The 12,721-nt window shown below is 56.4% G+C and overlaps 1 protein-coding gene across 1 annotated transcript in view; it reads left to right on the plus strand.

Moving 5' to 3' along the window:
• Positions 1-12,721, plus strand: part of ARHGAP30 (Rho GTPase activating protein 30) — a 40,439-nt gene that overhangs the window by 10,677 nt on the left and 17,041 nt on the right. Inside the window, exons 3-8 of the mRNA XM_084613255.1 lie at positions 1,175-1,257; positions 3,899-4,006; positions 4,548-4,675; positions 7,211-7,382; positions 7,963-8,063; positions 8,997-9,074. Coding sequence (XP_084469381.1) covers positions 1,193-1,257; positions 3,899-4,006; positions 4,548-4,675; positions 7,211-7,382; positions 7,963-8,063; positions 8,997-9,074 — 652 coding nt within the window. The 5' untranslated portion in view covers positions 1,175-1,192. The remainder of the gene's footprint in view (positions 1-1,174; positions 1,258-3,898; positions 4,007-4,547; positions 4,676-7,210; positions 7,383-7,962; positions 8,064-8,996; positions 9,075-12,721) is intronic.

A 12,721-nucleotide genomic window follows, 5' to 3' on the forward strand; every position in this document is an offset into this window, starting at 1 on the left:
CCAGTGTAGACTTATCCATAGAAACAGGTTTCCACGATATGCATCCGATGAAGTGAGCTGTAGCTCACGAAAGCTCATGCTCTAATAAATTGGTTAGTCTCTAAGGTGCCACAAGTCCTCCTTTTCTTTATCCATAGAAGTGACTTGCTGAGCTCAGCTGGGTTCCCCTTGGGCTGGGGCGGGCTGGTGTGAGCCATGGAGGGGAACAGGGGGGCCCGGGTCATGTCTCTGGATCAGAGAGCAGTGGATAGAGATGGGTCAGCAGAAAACAGGAAAGATCCCAGAGCTCCAGGGCAGCGGGTATGAGGCTCTGTATGGCCTTGCTCTAAAGTCATGGCGGCCTTAGGTTCTGTCCTTGGTCCAGGGCTGAGCTGGGTTTGGAGGGACCCTGCAGCCGCCCCAACCCCACCCTGGGACGTGCTGTGAGGACGCTGGCGAGAGATGGCCGAGAAGGGGGAGTGGAGAGAAAAGTCTGGATTCCTCTCTCTATATCATATTGCCTCTATCTAAATCCCTGGTACGCCCACATTTGAATACTGCGTGCAGATGTGGTTGCCCCATCTCAAAAAAGATATATTGGAATTGGAAAAGATTCAGAAAAGGGCAACAAAAATGATCAGGGGTATGGAACGGCTTCTGTATGAGGAGAGATTAATAAGACTGGGACTGTTCAGTTTGGAAAAGAGACGACTAAGGGGGGATATGATAGAGGTCTATAAAATCATGACTGGGGTGGAGAAAGTAAATAAGGAAGTGTTGTTTACTCCTTCTCATAACACAAGAACTAGGGGTCACCAAATGAAATTAATAGGCAGAGGGTTTAAGACAAGCAAAAGGAAGTATTTCTTCACACAATGCACAGTCAACCTGTGGAACTCCTTGCCAGGGGATGTTGTGAAGGCCAAGACTATAATAGGGTTCAATAAAGAACTAGATAAGTGCCTGGAGGATAGGTCCATTAATGGCTATTAGCCAGGATGGGCAGGGATGGTGTCCCTAGCCTCTGTTTGCCAGAAGCTGGAAATGTGCGACAGGGAATGGATCACTTGATGATTGCCTGTTCTGTTCATACACTCTGAGGCACCTGGCATTGGCCACTACCGGAAGACACAATATGGGGCTAGCTGGTCCAGACCCAGTCTGGCTGTTCTTATGACTCTTGCTTTTCTCTCAGGATGCTGTGGCCATACAGATGGAGGAGGGACGGCTGGTGAAAATCAAAGAGGTGCTGAAGGAGCTTCCATCCCCACACTACAGGTACAGGGTTACCCCCCCACCCCACCGCCCACCCCAAGGCCCCTCAGAGTGAGCGTGATGTGTGAGCAAAAGCCTCGGGGTGGCCAGGGCAGGGCTACTTGGGCTCAGCCATACAAAAAACCCTTGAGTTTTGAAGATGGAAGGGCACAGGCCATGGGGGACCCAGCTCCCCTTCTGCTCCCAGGCTGGTCCCTCCAGGTCAGGGCTGGGGCATTCTGGGATGGAACACGGTTGCCTGGCCTGCCCTTATCCTGCGCACTCCAGGCTGCCGGTCGGGTGCCTTTCACCAGCTGTGGTGTGGGCTCCCTGCTGGCTGTTGGTCCCAGACTAATTTACCCCAACCCCGATATCAGTCACAACAATCAGCAGCAGTCACCTGGGTCAACCACACACTGCCCCAGCCTTAGCCCCTTACTCTCTGGCCCTCCCTCTGCCCGAGAGCTCTGGCTGATCCCCCCGTGTGCTGCAGATCGTACAGGGGGGCACGTCGCCCAGCGGGGAGCTGAGGCTCTCAGCCTGCAGCGCCCCGGCAGCAACGCCTGTCCTCTCCTGCAGCCCGTGTCGCCCCTTGGCCATCCAGTCAGAGGAGAGCTTGCAGCGGGGTTGCCCAGGAGCTCTCTGGCCAAGCAGGGAGTGGAGAGGCCGGCTTCTCCTCTCTGTGGCCAGCCCCTGCAGCACGGCTGCTGATCGGCAGGCTGGGAGGCTCCCCACACTTGGCACCATTGTCTGTTGCGCTCAGCGTCCGCCTCCATCGGGGTGAGCGGGAGTTTGATCCCTGGAGTGGAGCTAGGACAATGTCGAGCACAGCCTCTCTCCAGCCAGGCCTCGCCCCTCCTGCTGGCCCCTGGAAAGGAGCCTGCAGATGTTCCAGGAGCTGAGGCTGGGTCTCCCCCGCCAGGGTCTTGTGTCTGAGACCATGGCCCCCTTCGCCCTCAGCTGGCTCAGGCAGAGACGTCACCCAGGTGGAGCCAGCCCATGGGGCCGAGGCCTGGATTGATAGCTGTTGGCAGGGCAATGGGAGGGAACCTGGCTCCGCGGCTGCTACTGTCTGTGGGCCAGAGTCTCTCTTGTATCAGACCTTCGCTCAGCACCAGGCTGCAGAGTGGGTCTGGCCCCATGGTCAGCGTGCTGGTCTGCGCCAGCCCTGACGCAAATTAGAGCAGCCTAGGGGCTGCTTTAACTTTTGCCACGGTATGTGGTCCCTTAAGAGCCACTCCACAACTTCTGCCAGGGGGATTTGCCATTGGCCAGGATCCAGCTGAGGGGCTCGGGTGAAAACCAGGGGCTGTGTGTCCTGTGGATAAACAGGGCATGCCATCTTCAGCGCCACCAGTCCAGTACTGTGCAGGCCTGGACTCACCGCCATAGACGGGACAGTGCAGAACTAGAGGGGTCAGACAAAGGCGATGGGATGATCCAGGACCTGGAGACACTCTGCTATGAAAAGTGTTGATGAGGTCAACTCTGTTAGTTTAGAGAGGGGATGAATGAGAGGGGACTGAATAGTCTAGAGAAGGGAGACTGGGGGCTTCCATTCGCCCAGTCTCATAACACAAGAACAAGGGACAGGCAATGACACAGGAAGACGGGAAATCCCAAACTGATAAAAGGAAATACATTTTCATGCATCATGTTATCGGCCTATGGAATTCACTGCCACAAGATGTCACTGATGCCCAGAACTCAACAAGATTCCCAGGGGGATTGGACAGGATCTGGGCAACAGGACTATCCAGAGCAGCGGTTCTCAAACTTTTAGCAACCTGAGGACCCCCATTTTGACTTAACATTTTTCGGAGACCCCCAAGACCCCCTGCTCAGCCCCAGGCCCTGCCCCTGCCCCACCTCTTCCTGCTCACTCCATCCCCCATGCCTCCGTCGCTTGCTCTCCCCCACCCTAACTTACTTTCACCAGGCTGGGGTGGGGGGTGCAGGGTGCGGGCTCTGGGAGGGAGTTTGGGTGCGGGCTCTGGGAGGGGGTGTGGGCTCTAGCAGTGGCTCCTAGGCAGGGAGCCAGCAGTCTCTGCGACCTGCTCGCAGGCACCACCCTTGCAGCTCCCATTGGCCGCAGTTCCTGGCGAGCTGTGTGCAGAGACCCCATGCCCCCCCCCCACACACACAGGGGCTGCAGGGACGTGCCAGCCATTTCTGGGAGCGGCGCGGAGCCTGCCTTAGCCCCACTGGCCATTGGACTTTTAACGCCTAAAATCTCCTGGTTTGGCTTCAGTAGCCTCTGGGAAATAGAGGGAGGGGGAGGAGTTGAGGGATGGCGGGGTAGGAGTTGATCAGCAGTACCCGCGGACCCCCTGGAATACCCTCAGGAACCCCCAGGGGTCCAAGGACCCCAGTTTGAGCAACGCTGATCCAGAGCGATCACTGATCTCCGACTGTTGGAGCCCAGGGTGGGACCATGGGGGCAGATTGTCCCACAGCCGCTGCTGTGTGGTGGTGACAGCTGCCCCGGCTGCACCTGGTGCTGGCCGCTGTCAGAGACAGGACACTGGGCTAGATGGGCCTGATCCCGCCTGGCATCCCTGTGTGCCACTGGTCTCCAGCCCAGAATTTTGAATCCCCCCCCCCCCCGCCCCATGCCGTGCTGTCTTCATGTGAGCGTCTCCTTCTCTTGCCTTGGCTGTCGTAGGACCCTGGAGTTTCTGATGAGACATCTGGTTCACATGGCTTCTTACAGCTCCCAGACCAACATGCATGCCAGGAACCTGGCCATCGTCTGGGCCCCCAACCTGCTCAGGTGAGAGCCAGGGGGCACCAGAGACGCCTGTTGCTTTGGTCACGCTGTGCACGCTGAGGCAGCGTCAGAGGCAGGGAGGAGGGTTCCTGGGGGAAGGGGACCAGCCTCGGTGCCATAGATCCTGGAGCTGGGAGGGACGGGGATGGAGTGTGACACCAGCCTGGAGAGACGGTGAGATGGGGAGGAAGTGAGGCCGGGGAGAGCAGATAGGGACAGGAGATGGGTGTGTGGGGGAGCTGGCGAGGGAAGGGGAGAGGAAACCATTTTAACAGGACATCCCCCTCTTGCCACGTTCCCCCGAGACACCAACCCGTGACCTCCAAACGCCCAGGCGAGTTGCACCCGTTTCTTTGCGCTCCTCTCCCCACACACACCGGGTCTCCTCTAGCAGAACGCTAGCCCCAACCCAAAGCCAAAGGGTGCCCCCTGCCTGGAATCTCTGCCCCATGGCAGGGAACGGGCAGAGTGCGAGGGGAAGAGGCGGGCCGGATTCCAGCAGCATTCACCTGCTCAGCCACACCTCCCCGTCCCTCCCCTCCAGGTCTAAGGACATCGAGGCCTCTGGGTTCAACGGCACGGCTGCCTTCATGGAGGTGCGGGTGCAGTCCATCGTCGTGGAGTTCATCCTCACCCATGTGGAGCAGCTCTTCAGAGACGCCCCTCTCTGCGGTAGGTCTTTTGGTGCCCTGCCCTGGCGCTGAGCCCCGATAGCTCTGGGGGCCTCGCGCCACCCAGGTCACTTGCCTGGGGCGGAGGTGACTGGCAGGCCCTGCCGCATCTGGCTCTGCGCCGCAGGACCAGCCCAGCCCTTCTCTCGACACTGGGGCCTGGGAAGACTGGCCACTGGGGCTGGAGTCCTGGCTGCAGTCATGTGCAGAGCGCCCGTCCTGCCACCATTCGGAGAATGCAGGCCCAGCTCCTCTTGGGGATGTCGGTGCCTAACTCCCCTTGAAGTGAAGGGGAGTTAGGCATTTCAAGCTGTGGGGATCTGGACCTTAGCTACTCTTTAGCCGAAGGTCTGTCTACACGGCAACGTAAGCCCTGGGTTAGCAGAACTCGAGTTCACAGAGCCTGGGTTCATTAACCTAGGGCTTGAGTGGCTACACTCGTTTGTAACCCCCAGGTTAGGAACGGGTCGGGGGAACCCTGGGTCCCGACTTGGGGCTCCTGTGTCTACGCTGCATGACGCGGGCCCTAGACCAGAGAACCACCCGTATCCCAGACTCCCGAGTGCCCTCCCAAAAGGTGGCCTGTTGTGGGAACACTCGACTGTCCTGAGGAGGAAGAAAATCGGGCTGTCTCCCAGAGGGGCTGCATCTACACTGCAAAGCCATCGGGCTTGAACCCTCCACGGTCCTGAGCAATTTGTGTGTAGACAGATGGGGCAGGAGGGCTAGTCTGGAGCTCAAACCCTGGCCTTACATTGTCATATAGACATACCCTAAGGTACTTCTGTGACCCCCTTCACCTTAGTGTTGAGCCCCTCCCTGTCTTTAATGGAGTTATCCACACACACCCCTAGGAGGCAGGGCTATTATAGCCATCGTACAGCTGGGAAACTGAGGCATGGGGCGTCTGCAGTAGAGTGGGGAATTGAATCTCTGTTTCCTGACGCCCTAGGCCGGTATCCTAAGCACTATGCCAAGCTCCCTCTCCCAGCCAGGGTCAGGCTGGCAGAGGCATTGTGCATTCCTGCCCTGTGCAGTACCTGGCTGCCAAAGCTGGACATGGGTTTAGTGAGGTACTCAGCATGCACACTCCCCCGTGAGCACACTCCCATGGAGAGATCAGGGTTTGGGTCTCTGCCCTCCCCACCCCCATGCTGCTGGCACAGGCCGCCCATCTGGGGCCGAGAAGGACCTGGACGATTACTTGGGCCCGGGCAGCGTCTCAGGGTATCGGCATACACAGCGGCATCTCAGAGTGCTTGGCCTGGCCTGGCCGTGCTTCTGTCGCAGTCAGTGGTGAAACACCCAGCACCTGCAGAGGGAGCTGAGTATGGCCAGGGCAAGCACCCATGGGCGTCACCCCACCTTGGGTGCCAAGAGAGGGTGACTGCTGTTAATGTGCCCAGTGATACCCTGATCGGTCCCCAGCTTTGGGGGTGGGGAAACCCTCCCCTTCCATGCAGACACAGAGGCAGGGACCTGGGCGATTTTACTCAGCCACCAGAGCCTGGTTATATCTTTCCATCTTTCATCTTCTCCCCTCTGCCCTGGTGGGCATGGCAAGTATCTGCCTCCTCATCTGTTCTGGTTCTGGCCCCTCAGCCTCTTGAAGCAAATTGGAGGGATCCCAGAAGAGCCACTGAAGTATGAAACAGTAACATGTTACTAATATTACACTAGCTGCCTAGAGGCCCCCAACGATATCAGGATCCCATCATGGCAGGCGCTGCATAGACACACAGCGAGACAGTCCCTGCCCCAAAGAGTTTGCTGTCTGAACAGACAGGTCAAAGTGGGAGGGGAAACTGAGGTACAGGGCAGGGCAGTGACTTGCCCAAGGTCACCCAGTGAGATCAGTGGCAGAGCTGGGAATAGAATGCTGGTCTCCTAGAGACTCAGCTGAGTGCTCTTGCCACTGGACCACACTGCCTCTGAGCTCATGGTGGTGTTGCCCCTTGGTCCGAGGGGGTTGCTAATATTCGGGGCCTTATGGGGCTATTTCTGATAGGAGGAGAGATCCGTGCTATGAGGCAGGGATATTCTTTAGTGGAATCGTGTTTGTTTACAGAGCACATCCACAGACTCCTGCCGCAGGAGAAACAACCAACAGCAGGGAGTTTCCTTGCTCAGAAATCCCCATGTCTGCTCCTCCAGCTGCTCTGTGCCCAGGAATCACTGCCTCTCGCTTCCTCTCAGTATCATACTCACAACTGCCTCTCCTGGCTTTTTTGCCTCCAACACCCACAACCTGCAGCAGTTATCCTCAGCCCCGCTAGCCACCTGCATTAGCTCCGGCCTGGCCATGCGGCTTAGTGTCTTGGCTGGTCGCTCTCTTTGTCCCTAGCTGGTTTTATTCCCTTAAGGGGCTGGGCGGCTCCTTCCCCTGAGCCTGAAGGCAGGCGCTTGGCTCCCACTGGCTTTAACAAGGTCTGTGATTGTCTTTGGATCCGAGACTCCCTGCTGGCAGCTGCTGGCACACGCTCCCAGCCCCGCAAGCTCCAGCTGAATCATCCAGGTGTTTGTTTCCCTGTCCTAGGAAGTGACCGCGAGAGCCTCCGGAAATCCCTCCTCCTGTCCGGCTTGGGGTTGCCAGGAGTCCACCCCGACTGCCAGACCATGTCCTACAACTTGCCCGCCATGCTGAACCAGGGAGACGGCCCGCCACAGATCCGCCCCTACCACACCATCATCGAGCTCAACGACCACAAGTACGGGCCCCGCCCCTCCTCTCTCTTCTCTGTCTGGGCTTTACCAGCTGCCTGGGTTTAATCCCTGGTGCCCCAGATGCAGATCGGCCCCTGAGAGCGCGGGGGGTTGGAACGAGGAAATGCATCAAGCGCTAGATGCTTTCACACATCCTCTGTGCGCTAATGCACCTGATTCCCCAGGGGGATGGTCCCTGACCATGTATAGACTAGGGCACACGGGAGGAGAAATGGAAATCACAGGTCCGTGCCTGCTGGGCAAAGAGCTGGTCGATTCGCCAGCCCTGCCTGTAGACAAGTAGCACTGACAGGCTCCATTCACTAGAGGGTGACAGTGAATATACCCACGCATGTGCCCATGCACACACCGTGAAAGGGTCAGAGATACACAGAAGCTGGCCTAACACAGCCCACAAGGGAGCGCACGCAGACCACCCGCACAGGCCATGACGGAGAGTTGTGACATGTCCCACCCAACAGGGCCCAGTGGTGCAAACACACCCACACCCCACAGGCATGGGCTCCCTCTGCACTGGAGCCCCCTGCCTGTGGGTGCAGTTCTAAGCTCTGCCATTCTTCACAGAAGAAAAGGCTCCTTGAAGGTAAAGAAATGGAGGTCGATCTTCAACCTGGGCAGATCCAGCACTGACTCCAAACGCAAGCTGGCCAAGGCAGAGGAGAAAGGTACGGGGTGGGGAGGAAGAGAACCGAGGGAGGAAACGGCAGGCTAGAGGAGTGGAGAATGAGGGGTTAATTGGATCTGGCATTCTGGGGGCTCTTCCCTTCCTTGCTGGTTATGTTCACTCTCCCCAGGCAACTGCTGGACTTTCCACAAGGGCCTTTCTCCTGATGACTGGCCTCTGCTAACAGGAATAGCCCTGCCTGGAACTCGGAGTGTCCATCCCATGGGAAATCCCCACTTTTCAGAATCTCCTTCTGTCTGAAGGAAAAGCTGAAATTTCAAAATTCCCCGCAAACCAAAATGTCTGGAAAAAAATTGGTTTGGAAATATCCAAGTGGTTCTTTCTGCTAAGGTGAATGCACTTGTTTCAGTGTTATAATAATGCAGTGCAAAGCAGTAGAATGCAGTGCAATGCAATACAGTGCAATAGAATTCAATGCAATGCAATTAAAAGGATAAAGTCTAAAGGAAACATTTTGATAATTTTTCATCCAACACTTGGAGGAAAGCGATACAGTCCCCAGAGTTTATGTGTGTGCATGGGGGAGGGGGGTCTCCTCTGCACAGTTCTGGGTCTGTGAGGTGCAGTGGGGAGGGGTGCTCCTACTGGCTGGCCGCTTCTACACTTACAAACTAGATCGGCCCAGCTCCGTCGTTCAGGGCTATGAAAAATGTTGCACGCTGAGCACCGGAGTTAGGTCGACCTGAGCCCCGGTGTAGCCCTAGCTACTGCCTCCCGGCGAGCTGGGTTAACTACAGCGACGGAAACCCCCTTCCGCTGTAGGAAGCATCCTTGCTATGGCACCATGGCGGCAAAGCCGCAGCACCGTAGCTGTGCCTCTGTAGCGGCTGCAGTGTAGACCTGCCCGGAGAGTCTCTCCGTCCACTGATGGACGGTCACTCCTGTTCCGCTGTGTACTGTATTTCTTTTGCAGACGACAAATCCGTTAAAATGAGCTTGCGGCCGGCCAAAAGCATGGACTCCCTCAGCTCCGTGCCGGATGCGAACGATGGTAAGTGGAGAAATCCTGAGGAGTTGTAAACCTGCGGGGCTGAAAGGAACCTCGGGAGGCCGTCGAGCCCATCCTCTGGTGCTAAGGCATGACTCAGTTTCCCCCGACCACCTCTTATGGGTAGGGCCCTATCAAATTCACCGTCCATTTTGGTAAATTTCACAGTCATAAGATTTTTAAAATCATAAATTCAATGATTTCAGCTATTTAAATCTGAAATTTCACGGTGTTGTATTTGCAGGGGTCCTGACCCAAAAAGGGGTTGCGGGAGTGGGGCTCTTGTGGGGGGGGGGGTTGCGGTACTGCTACCCTTCCTTCTGCACTGCTGTGACAGATGCGCTGCCTTAATTGCTGGAGAGCAGCGGCTGCTGGCCGGGAGCCAGGGCCATCCTTACCCATACGGCTGCGTAGGGCACCAGGAGAATTGGTGCCCCAATTTTCCTGGTGCCCTAAGCAGCTGCATGCTGCTCCAGCCCCTGCTCCGCCTCTTCCCCATGGGCCCCAAACCTGCTCCACCCCAGCCCGGCCCCCACTCCATCCCTTCCCCAAAGCCCCTGCTCCACCCCAGCCCGGCCCCCACTCCCCTGAGGACTGCAACAGGGGTCCGGCGACCTGCACTCACCGGCGGCGGTAAGTGGAGTGACCCAGCCACAGCCTGCTCCATGCTGCTGGCTCCCAGCCGCACCACTAGTGAGTGCTGGGGGGCGGTTTCCCCCTGTCCCCCAAGGCTGGGAGCCAGGGGAGCAGAGCGGAGCGGGCTGGGGCCAGGCCACTCCACTTCCCACTGCCCCGTGAGTGCGGGGTTGGGCCTGCCCTGCACTCACCAGGCGGCAGGAAGTGGATCGACCCGGCCCCAACCCTCTCCGCTCCGCCGGTGAGTGCTGGGGGTTGGTTTCCCCCATGCCCCCCAAGCCTGCTCCTGCCCCCCCCCCCGTGGAGGCCTGGGATGAGCTCCCCACACAACAGAAGCCTGGGTCCCCACACACACACACACACCCCCCTGCGGGGGGGCTGCATGGGGCACCAAAATGGTTAGGGACGGCCCTGCCGGGAGCCCAGCTCTGAAGGCAGAGTCACCGCCACCAGCAGCAGGGCAGAAGGAAGGATGGCGGGGCATGGGATTGCCACCCTGACTTCTGCGCTGCTGCCTGCAGAGCCGGGCTCTCAGTCAGCAGCCGCCGCTCTCCGGCCACCCAGCTCTGAAGGCAGCAACACAGAAGTCAGGGTGGCAATCCCACGACCCCCCTGAAATAACCTTGTGACCCTCCTGCAACCCCCTTTTGGGTCAGAACCCGCAGTTTGAGAAATGCTGGTCTCCCCCGTGACATCTGTGTAGTAGAGGGTAAAAGCCCACAAAAGACCAGATGTCACAAGGGGAGACCAGATATCACGGTCCGTGACGCGTTTTTCATGGCAGTGAATTTGGTAGGGCCCCTACTTATGGGTGTTTGTCTATATCCCCCTCTGTGGTCCAGCAAGGACACCCACTGTCTCACTTCCGGCTCCCTTGGAGTCACCCCTCTTGGGCAGAGAGGTGCATTCCTCTTCCTCCTGGCCAGGGTATTTCCAGTCTGCACGGCTCCCCGCCTACACTGTGAATTCCCCAGCCCAGTCAGACTGCCTAAGCCGGGCTTCTTTACTTTTCTCCTCGGAGACGGTAAACAACGTAATTGCCACAGTTAAGCTCCCACAGAGCAAGTATGTTTATTCATAAGGGAAAAGCATTACAAAGAAACATATTAAAAACAATCAGAGAACCTACCCGCATGCTAATAGCCAGAGATCCCCCCACAACTCCAGCAAGGGCTCTGGCTGGAACAGTTCATCAAATCCAGCCAGGGGTTTTCCCATGGCTACAAGTTCATCACTCCTTTTGCTCAGAACAAGAGTCCCATGAATCTGAGTTCCTCCTTTATGCCATTTGGGCTTTTTGATCCTGGGAATAGGTCCTTTGTAGACAAAATTCCCCTCCCCAGGGCAAAATTTCCAAAGGTCAGGTCCAGAGGTGGGTATTTGCATTCCCTTCCTCCCAAGTATCGCCTAGGAAACCTACTTACCGAACAGCTCGCTTCTCTCATAGCCCATTGGTTTCAAGAGTCCTTTGAAGCTCATAACAAGAGCCCCGGCTCCTAGACAAGTTACGTATAATCCCACTGACACCTAAACATGCATATTTAATACAACCAGCTCCTAGGACACCGAAATGTGAGTTGATAAGGTTGAATATCATTCAGTGAAGTTTGTCCGAAATATTGATGGAAATTGCCCTGCCTTCTGCAGACCAACTGGTTCTTGTATGCTTGGGGATCTGCTATAGCGAAGGTTGCCAATTTTGGTTGGACGTATTCCTGGAGGTTTCATCACGTGACATAACTCCAGGACAATCCTAGAGAGTTGGCAACCCTAGCTATAGCCTTTGCTTCTCTCCCCATTTCGGCTCAGTCCTCTTGAGGGGGTCAAATTCAGACCTGGGGCCTGATCCCCATTGGCATTACGCCCCTTTACACAGTTGCCTTCCAGTGAGGGTAAATCAGTCACACTCCCTTGAAGGTCCCTTCGACTCTGCTGGAGTGATGCGAAGGGGCCGCAGTGTAACTGAGAATTGGGTCCCCACCATAATCTGGTGCAAATCCATTCCTTTCCCCCAGTGTTGCAGCTGCTCACACCGAGTCTGAATCTGGCCTTGTGGGAGGACAGCCCAGTGGCTTCCTAGCGCCCCTGAGTTCAGCGATCGCTGCTGGACTTCCCTCTGATCTGCCTTGACAGGCTCCTCAGGCTCATCCTGGCCTGGCAGGGGCCAGATGAAGACCATCCCCCCTTTCCTCCCCCGCAGTCTTTCATGTGGAGCTGCTAAGGGAATTACAGTGGCGTAGTCGGCAGGATACTGTAACGAGGCTGGTTCTGGCGGGACCCAACTGAGAGTGCCAATTCAGGACAAATTGCTTAAAACAGGGCAGTTACGGCCCAAGGCTGGGGTTTCTGTGCCCACCAAGGCAAACCAAACCAGCCAAACAGAGAAGACTTTGGTTTTACCCCACTGGCTAACCACAAGTCACACAAGCAATTCCCTTAGACACTCCAGTTTCCCAGTATCACCACCAGTGCCACTCGTTGTGGGGACAGATGGTTATGAAAACCAATACCCCAGTAACAGAAAATAGGTTCTCTCAATCCCAAAGGACCAAGCCCCAGACCCAGGTCAATATACAAATTAGATCTTACCCACAAATCACGCTGTTGCCAAACCTTTAGAATCTAAAGGTTTATTCATAAAAGGAAAAAGATATAGATGAGAGCTGGAATCGGTTCAATGGAATCAATTACACATAGTAATGGCAAAGTTCTTGGTTCAGGCTTATAGCAGTGATGGAATAGACTGCATGTTCAAATCAAGTTTCTGGAGAACATCCCTAGCTAGGATGGGTCATTCAGTCCTTGGTTCAAAGCTTCAGTGTAGCAAAGTTCCTCCAGAGGTAAGAAGGGACTGAAGACCAGATGGAGGATCTGCAGCAGCTCTTTATACTCTCTTGCCATGTGGTCTTTCTTTGTCCCAAGGACAAGCTGTCCCTCACGTGGCCTGGAAAAACCTCAGAGTTCTGTCCACAGGCAGGTCCCTGCATACCTTGCTGAGTCACGAGGCATGTCTG

Source organism: Lepidochelys olivacea, assembly GCF_965140295.1.
Source record: "Lepidochelys olivacea isolate rLepOli2 genome assembly, chromosome: 24".
NCBI classification, from domain to species: Eukaryota; Metazoa; Chordata; order Testudines; family Cheloniidae; genus Lepidochelys; species Lepidochelys olivacea.